The following is a 9340-nucleotide window of genomic DNA, read 5'->3' as shown; positions in this document are numbered from 1 at the left end:
ATAGATCCCATCACAGAGACATTCTGCTTCTCGTGCACAGCCAGCACGGCTCAGGAGGCATTACTGCGCACCAGGTCTTGTTGTACCCATCAGTTCACTGCAGCTTTGTCCAATACAGTACAAAGACCATGGGTTGGATCCTCTTCCAAAAATCATTCAGGAAATGTGTACGACTGGTATAGCACTTTTTCCTTTTGTAAGACTGGAGAGGTGGGAGAAAAAAAGCCCATTGATCACTAAGATCAAATTTGCAGTAAACCCCAGTTACTGCTACAAATGATCACTTACTTTTCAATATGAAAGAAGTGTGTCAGAGTTGGCTGAAAGAAATGTTCATGTCCAGAAATTGACCTAGACAAACCATCATCATCTGGAAATGTCCGATCCTTCTCCTTGGGAATGCATCTGCCATTGGCAGCTTTGTCTTAAGGAACAAAACTATCCTTGCACCACGGTGTAACAGGTTGGTGAGGGTCATGAGGAGAGATGCCAGCAGTCTTTCAGTGTGCTTTACAAGTACAGAAAAGTTCGTTCAATTTGTTGCTAGTTTTCTGTTGTGGGTTGGTTTTTTTCCTTCCCTACAGATTAATTTCCAGTGCTTCCAATTCCAAGTGTTCTTGGAAAAGAAAATGGATAGGGAAAAAAACCCACCGAACTTTGAACAAGGTGAAATGTTAAAAAAGAGAGGGAACGAGAAGGAGAACAGAAAGAAATGGAGGAGTGCAGTCAGTTGGCGTATTGTGCATAGAAAGCAACTTTTACTCGCTCGATCTGGTGACACAGTTTGATGGCTGGACCTAGCTTCAGCTCCATACATTCCTGCACCGTGGGCAGTGTCAGCAACAGAAGGGCTTGGCCATCGATGTCCTGGGGAAGAAAAAGACAGGGAAAATGGTTTTGTTTCTGGATTCTGGAGGACAGAAAGCATAACTAGGTCTGGAGAAGAAAGAAGGGAAGTTTGCCCTAAAAATTAAAGGTGTTTTTGTCCTCTGCCCTTTCCTCCCACTCTGATGTTGCCCATCTCCCTGGGATACCACACACTTTTTCAGAAGTTGTCTAGTGTGTCTTCATAGGCTCTCACCTTGCCCCCAGTTTAGGAAAAGCCTCCCAGCTGCTGAAATGCTGGATCACTTTCTACAGAAACTCTGCAGGGTCCACGGAGATCTGATTGGTCCCAGACTGAGAAACTGAGGCAAAGGGGAGGCTGCAGAGAGCACATCAGGAGACCCAGGAGGGAGCTGAATGCAGAAACTGAAGCCAGTCCCCCTGCCAAGTCAGACCCCTCTCCTACTCTTTTGGCCCATGATTCGCTCAGCACAAGTTTATGACTGCATTACCCCATGCCATGTCCCCTGGTCCACCCAGGACCTGCCTTGTTCCATTTCAGCTGCTGAACAACCAAGACAGAAGGGTCTGGACCACATAGAGCCCTTGCACTCCCTAATGTCCCAGAGTGGCATAGGCTGGAAGGGACCTCGGGAGGTCACATCCTTCCCTCAGGCGTATTTATGCAGCAAACTCCATGAACTAGCACCCCAGGGGGGGAAAAAACCAAACCAAAGCAGCCTTTTTATTAGGCATTTCTGTTAGTTTTATGATCCTCTTCTTAATTAAGAGCTCAAGTCCTTTTTATTCTTTAATGGACTGAGAAGCAGACAAGCAAGGTACCAAGCTGCTTTTTACCTCGCAGGGAGGATCAGAGTCTAAGTGCAGAAAACACATTAAGTCATAGGCAACTTAAACGCCCTGGGATGGCCCTGATTAGGCAGCAATAATCACATGGAGGATTTGATTTGGACACCTTAAGAACTACTTTGATCAGGACTGTCCACGGCTCAGGTTATTCCACCTCTGAAGCTTGATGGCATGGCCCATTGCACCAGAGCTTCCTCGCAAATCACAAGGAAAAGTCACAGTCATCTGTGTTTGATTAAACTCCCCATAAAACTCTTTGGCAAAGGCGGGATGGGGTTGGCTTTCAAGCCCTGGCATTATTCCAGTCTGATTAACAAATAGTTGGAGCACGCTGCGATGCAGCGACTACAGCACCTCGCCATGGAGTGTTTCAGCCTTGCTCCAGACTTGCACTTCAACTTCTGCCAGTCAAAGCAGCTGTACTCAGGTACGGAGTTATTCATGGTGAAGAATCAGAGATAGTTCAATGTGCAGTTGGCCGTACCACTGACTGCCATTGGCTATGGCCTAATTAACCATAATTGCTTCTTTCTATGATTTCTTAGCAGTGCTCTTTACTTTCAGCAGTGGCTGTTACTCATTAGCCAAGGAATGACTGTTTCTATATAAATTTTGCACGTTCACACTGACTTGACATGAAAAGCATTGGCTTCTGCAAACCTATCTCAATGGGGAAATGCTTGGCATCTCCTAAAATTAGGTCATCCAAGGGCCTGACTGCCAGAACTTCAGAGGGATGAAGATGGGAAGTAGTTGTCTACATACTTGGAGCATCTAGGTGTTGGTGCCAAAGTTCAGACAGCCAGTTTTGGGTTCAAGCAGCAGCTTTTTCCTCTTCCCAGGCTGATATTTTAAAACAGCGTGGAACTCACATGGCCATTACAGACAGCTTGTTAGGTACCAAGTATTGGTACACTGAGGTGCCTGTGTGACACCGGGATGGTGCTGTGGACCTCGGCATGAACAAGAAATATCTAAACCTCCTGCTTTTCACAAGCACTATGGCTGGAATGTTCCTGGTCTCCCTGAGGATTTGGCAAGGCTCTAACTCCAGTTTCCAAGGGCTTCCATGCCTTGCCAAAATTTGTGCTATAGCTTGGCCTGGGGGGATCTAAAGCCTGATCATAATCTCTTTATCAAATCTCAGGGCCCAGCTAGCAAGGTGAAATGTGCTGCTTTTTGATTCTCGTGATGTGTATAAGCACCGCAGACACAAAGAGAAACATTACACGAAGACATGTACCTGCTCCTGAAATATTTTGGCGAGGGGTGCACAGTCAGTCAGTTTAATAAACCTCACGACATCAGTCACAGTCCACTCCAATGGATTACTGTCCAGGATGAGCTTCTCTTCCTCTTCTTGCTTAATTTCCTACAAAAATACCCAAAATCTGCCTTCTGTGGAGAACCAGGGCAAGGATGCCCTCCTCAGATGAGGAAGGCTTGGCACTGAAGGTTAATTTAGGAAGAATATTGCTATTAATTGGGAGTGAACACCTACAGGCATACTCACTTCCTTGACTTGCATGCGCTTCTCCGCCTCACGGTAGGAGTGGGGCTGGGACCTCCGGTTCCGTCGGGCTCTCTCCGTGGGAGGAGGTCGGTCTGACTCGGTGCTGCTCCGCAAGGTGACTGCTCGCCGGGGCCTGGTAGAGGGGACCTCGGCAGAGGAGGTATCTGTCTGGTCATCCCGGAGCTCTGAGCTGGTTTCTTCGCTTCCCGTCTCATCCTCCATCACGTCCGGCTCATCATCTTCGCTCTCCTACACAAGGACCATTGGAGAAACAGCATCCAGGCTCGGAGATTAATACGGCAGCAAATCGAAAGGCACGGGGTCAAACTGCATGCCCATGCCCATGCAGGTCCAGGGTAACATTTATTTTAACCGAATTATCTCATTTTCATTACAGTGCTAAGTGGATTAGCCCTCAATTTAGATTTGTTACAAAATGTAGACGGAAAAAATACACGGTGGACAAATCCTTTTTCTGTTTCTTATAAAAGGTCAACAGCAATAACTCATCTGGCATGAAAGATTCCTCTCTTGGGCCTGCATCTCAATCCTTGTGCCACTGCAGAAGCGCATGAGAAGGGGAAATGGAAAGTACTAAAAGGATAGAACGAGTCAGGTTCCGTGAAATTAAATAAAGTCACAAATAGGCCTGAATTTAAACCTTCACCTTGCTTCAAATTGTCATGGGTGTCACTGGTATTGAAAGGAAGGAAAACTTGGTGCCTTTTAAAAATATCTAGATGTACAAGTGCATATTTGTACCTAATTTCTTAGCTGGCATTTCTGTAAAACCCAGGACAGAGGATTTCACCCAGATTTCCCTGTTTTCAGCCTAACTGCTGATGGTGAAGCACAAATTTCCATTTAAAGGATCTAATACCAGATTCTTGTTATTTCTGTCACACAGGGCTTGCAAGCACACACCAACTGATGGAAACGGTGTATTTTGAACTTTATATATACGTAAGTGTCCCAAATGTCTTCAACAGCTTAGCTCTGATCAAAGTGTGAGCATGCATCCAAGACATATGCTCAGTGAAAGAGAAATTTTAGACTAAGTTAGTTACATTGGCTGAAAGGTTGAAAAACTTGGCTAATGGTTGATTTAGGCTTAACATGAGTTTATTTCAGTCTAAATTCCTTTGAAGCAGGTATAATCTAAGGAAATGAAGCAGAATTGCACCTAAATGAGGACCAAGACATGAAAATGCAAGCAATCAACTGAAAGCTGACTAAAATATCCCCCCTCCAGCTGAAGTAGAGGGAATTTAAGTAAATCAGTTCTATTTCACGTTGCACAAAGCAGCAATCACTGGCACTCAGCTGAGGATTGGGAAACCACACACGAACCTTGCCATTACTATCACAGGAAAACCACCTGGGAATGGTCCACGTAGATTAAGTCTGCTCTAGGTTGTATCTGGACGTGAATCACTGCAGAAGCTGGGATCCCATCCTAACACACACATACTAAAAAGACTGAGGCCTCAAATACCAAATATTTGGGACACAAACCACTTTGTTTGCTTTCTAAAGCTTCTAGAACATCAATTGTTTGATGTTGTGAACCAAAAATATTATGAATTTTTAATGAAAAGGTAAAAGCCCTTGAAACCATAATGCCCTAAGAGTTATTTTTATTTATTATAGTATTTAGAGATCTTAGGCATGGATCACAGACCTCCTTCACTCTGCTAGATGCTGCACAAAGCGTCCAGCAGGCTCACCTGCCTGCCCACAGGCTTAGAAGGAAGCAAAAGGAAAAAAAGAACATTAGACAGCACATTAGCTAGTGAGCATTATGAAGGTGGAAGCAAAAACTACCTGCTAACTCTAGAATGGACAAGGGTAAAAGTCCCCAAATTGTTCCAATAAAATAAGTTTGGCCTTAGAAGAACAGAACAGCAAGGAAGGATTAAAAATGAAAAATGAAGTGCTGAGATTTGCTGAGAACTCCCTCAAAATGATGACGTAGATGGGTCGAGGGGGAGGGCAAAGAAGCACCAAAGGGCTTTTCCTGATTTATCCCAGTGCGACACATACCTCTGCAGAGCCTGCAGCATTCAAATCGACAGCTGACGACCTCCTTTTCTTCTGCACAAAGATGGATTTCCGCCTTTTTCTGCGTCTGGCTGGCTTGACATGCCCACTTTTCACGTTGTTATTTTCCCCAATTGGTGGCTTAATGATTTTTTTCCTCTTACCATAATAATAAGCTGGAGAAAAGAAGAAAAACACCCATTAAAAACTTTAACCACCAAGAGAAGGAAACTGGCTTGCTTCTTGCTACTGATTCAGTACTGCACTCTAGGTGCACTTTTACAAGAAACCTTAAAATTAATCCCTATTAATTTGGAAAAAAATGTCCAGTGTAAATATAAGATGTCATCTTGGACTAGCACAGAGTGTTACAGCTCTTATGTATACACATTTATTGGTGATGAGTGAGGAGTTCATATTTTAACCCTACAACACATACTTAGGCAAAGCTTCCACTAAGCCGAGCAGTGATTTGGAGGGAGAGAGGCTGGCATGTTTCAGACTTGATCCCTCGCCCCTCTGCATGAGTTAGCAGTCTTTAGAAACCCTCCCAGTTGCTAATGTTTTCAGCAGAGAGGGCCAGCTATCCTGAATTACGTATGTTTGTTCAATGTACGAAAGAATGGGTTTTTATGATCTTCGACTATTTTGTGGCCCAAGTTGAAGTAAAGGCTGTAAGAACCCTCTGACCATGCTCTACAGCCTCCTCTGGGGCTGACAGATACTCTGCCCTTCAATGGCTAGGGCATCCTGGGACAACTAAAATGGCACTTGGCACACATGGCGAAGTTCGTCACTTTTTGGAGTTTTGAGGAACAATTCATTCAGCCACATACAACCATCAAGTTGGGATGAGACAATCTCAGCTGGAGCTCCCCTGGCTGTGCTCCTCCAGCTTGCCGTTTGCTACCAGTGGGAGCAAAGGAGTCTAGCTCAGGTGAAGACTTCTACAGAATCCCACGTTCAGTGATCTGAGTGTCTCCCTAAGCCCATTTCTGCTTCTACTCTGGTGCCAAACAGGAGCTAATTGGTTTAAATCAATCATGTTGGTTTCTTGCAGCCTTTGTGGAAGGACAGCACTCACTTCCACCTTCCTGACCTGTTTAAGAGCCCATAATATTAGTAATATTGACAACAAAAGATGTTGAACACATGCCTAATTTCAGCCTTCCTGAACAGGTAGGAATATGTTTAAGTATTAAACACACTGAGCAGAGAGTCAATGCTTCCAAACTCCTTCCAGCACCTCAGCATTGTGATACTGGTCTGTGCTGGTGCATATGCTGGAAATTCTTCACTGAGTAGGAAAGGACTCATCTCACCTAACGAATCTGTCTCAGATGTAGCAGTTTAAATCTCAGATGGCCACTGCAGGTGCCTTTTATGTGCTCCTTATATTAACTTTACATATGATGAAATGAAGACTTCCAAGAAGTAATGACTTTCAAACAGATATTAGTATGGAGTGAGCTGGACAGTTTCCTGGAGATGCCTAATTCTCCATAGAGAATAATATGGGAGCCTATGGTGGCCTGGTCAGGATTAAATAACTAGTCCTGGGTGAGATGAATCCTACTCAATATTCATGTATTACACAACTCCTGTTCTTCATTACTAGTTCACAGACAGTCTCCTACTGCTCTGATTCCTGGCCGGCAACAAGACACATTTTGGCCGATACTCACTGTACTTGGTTTTAGTATGAATGGAGCAGTTCTCTGGGCAGACTTCAGCCACCAGCACAGGACTGAACAAGTTGGGGCAGCACTCCAGCTTCGCACAGACTCTTCTGCAGAAGTCCGCTACCTGATCCGACGTCCGCACAATCTTAACAGTCGCCCTGTATGTCTTCCCTCTGTATCTAGAAAAGAGTACAGCCAGGACACCAATCAAGTGACCTTCAGTGCCTCAGATCAGACTCTCCTCTGTTAGGGAGATACGTTCCCTTTGACTTTTGGGAGAGTGTCTCACTTGGGAAGGCATGCGGAATAGGTCTACTTATTTTAGTGGCTCCATTTCAGATGGACTTGAGGAAGGAAAGGCAGGGGGAAATGAATCAGAGGTGTGGACACAATTTGGGAAGGAATGCATGTGCAGACTGGATATAACCGTAGATACAGCATGAGACAGAAGAAAATCATGGCAGGCTTGCTAGGGATGATACACAGGACAGTAAGGTCGTATTATGAACTGATGCTAAGTTTTGGGGAGAGGGATGTAGTCTCTCTTCATATATTGACCTGTGATGAAAAGCTTATAAGCCTTGCAGAGCTTTCTGATCACCACCGTGACTTTGGGCTGCGCTGGAGCCCCCAGTACACCTTTGCTCTTCTCCACTGCCATCTTTGTCAAGGCAGCTCTCATACCACGCTCCAGCTCACAAGATGCCCAATTTCATTGTGCCAACTGTGGTTACTGGGATACACACGCTGTGCAGAAGTATCTGAGTGAGACTGTACTGTCTACCATACGGGGACCAGATGACTTCAGCGCTATGAGATGTGGGCAATACAAAACCCAAGGAAGTAGTCAGGACTCTCTTGAGCTGTTTAAGGAGGCTGCAGCAACAGGCCTTAAAAACTGATTCCTACAGGGAATGCTCACAGCAGAAATCTGCAATGAAACATTTGTCTTGAATTTGTTATCCATGTGCTACTAAAACATTTATTTCAGTGTTTTATATGAAGTGTTTCTGAGCGATAAATGGCTGAGAAATATACAGTTACCTTCCTGCTGTAATACACTGTAGATGCGAACTCTGAAAAACCAATTACCCCCATAATTTATTAAACAGCAGCACCAAGCTATTGTAAACAGTGAGATAAGGGTTTTAAAACATCTCTTGCGCATCCTGAGGAATGCAACACAAGAGACAATCATGTGAGCGCCTGGTGCTAAGGCATTATGAATGCGCTCAGAGAAGAGAAAAGTAACACACACACAAAAGAAAGAGAGAGAGACAGTGAAAGAAAGATTACTGGATGGGAGACAGTGAAAGGCAAAGATACAGTCATCAGGAAAAATGAGACAAAGCATATGTGAGTGTATTCAGACGCACAGTTCCCTAGCAGGGAATTAGCTGCTGATAGTCAGATATGGAAAAGGAAGAGAAAGAGAAGGTGAAACAAAGGAGATGTTTCCAGAGAGTTAAAATACACATTGCACCCAGACCCTATTCCCTCTCTGAAGATTTTACTGAGTTGCACAAAGCAACTGAGAAACCACCTTTTGCTGCTCCCCCTCCCAAAAGCTCTTTCTGGAAACACTGGTGTATGGGAAAAGGGTTTGAAATTGTGGCACATACAGTGTTACAGAAGGATACCTAAATGTAACTTGGGTCTGAGAACAGCCCAGTCCAACCATCCTCATGTCACAAAAGACTTGATCCAAACTATCACCTCAACACAAAGCTCTTTCATAACCTAAATGAGCATTTCCGCAAGGCACCAGGCTCTGACAGCCCATTTGGTGCCCATCAAAGGACACCAAGTCATGGAGACAATCCTGGATACATTCATAAGAACAAATGAATGAATGACTTAATTAGCCAACTCTCCATGCATTCCGACAGACTTGGACAGATGATGTAAAATGGAAAAAGTGTTCCTCCCAGGTATACAGCAGTGTTATCCCAGATTCCCTATTAAGCAGCTGCACAGGCAGGCTGGCAAAAGAGGGTTTAGCAATATCTAATATCAAAAGAACAAAGTCCACAGGCATTTAACCTATCTACATATAAACATTTAATATCTCTTTTCAATGTGTTTTTAAAAGACTCCTGCCTTTATTATTTCTCCAGGAGCCATTAAGTTTAATGACAGCTTAGATCATTAGGTCAGTAAGTTTGACTTCCATGACAGGCTGCAAAATTTCACTGTGCTACCTTCACCCAAACCCCAACAACTTTGGCTGGACTAAAGCATCACTCCCAGAAAAGCGACAGCCTCCCCTCAAGGGTCTCCACACGGGAAGAATCCTGACAACAGGAGTACCTGTACCTGTATCTCATGAGCCTATGCCTGATTTTATGTCTGGATGTCTCTGGATTTAACTTATATTTATTTGTCCTTGTTCTGACTTTCACTGCTAGGC

The 9340-nt window shown here is 44.3% G+C and overlaps 1 protein-coding gene across 1 annotated transcript in view; it reads right to left on the bottom strand.

Moving 5' to 3' along the window:
- Window positions 1-726: 726 nt before the first annotated feature.
- Window positions 727-9340, bottom strand: part of SFMBT2 (Scm-like with four mbt domains 2) — a 95925-nt gene continuing 87311 nt past the window's right edge. The window contains exons 16-20 of the mRNA XM_010150109.1: window positions 6934-7109; window positions 5252-5424; window positions 3197-3457; window positions 2939-3067; window positions 727-867 (exon numbers count right to left, since the gene is read on the bottom strand). Coding sequence (XP_010148411.1) covers window positions 727-867; window positions 2939-3067; window positions 3197-3457; window positions 5252-5424; window positions 6934-7109 — 880 coding nt within the window. The remainder of the gene's footprint in view (window positions 868-2938; window positions 3068-3196; window positions 3458-5251; window positions 5425-6933; window positions 7110-9340) is intronic.

Source organism: Eurypyga helias, unplaced genomic scaffold (assembly GCF_000690775.1).
Source record: "Eurypyga helias isolate BGI_N326 unplaced genomic scaffold, ASM69077v1 scaffold4954, whole genome shotgun sequence".
Classification (NCBI taxonomy): domain Eukaryota; kingdom Metazoa; phylum Chordata; class Aves; order Eurypygiformes; family Eurypygidae; genus Eurypyga; species Eurypyga helias.
The sequence above is the reverse complement of the archived record's forward strand: the minus strand, read 5'-3'. Positions and strand labels throughout refer to the sequence as shown.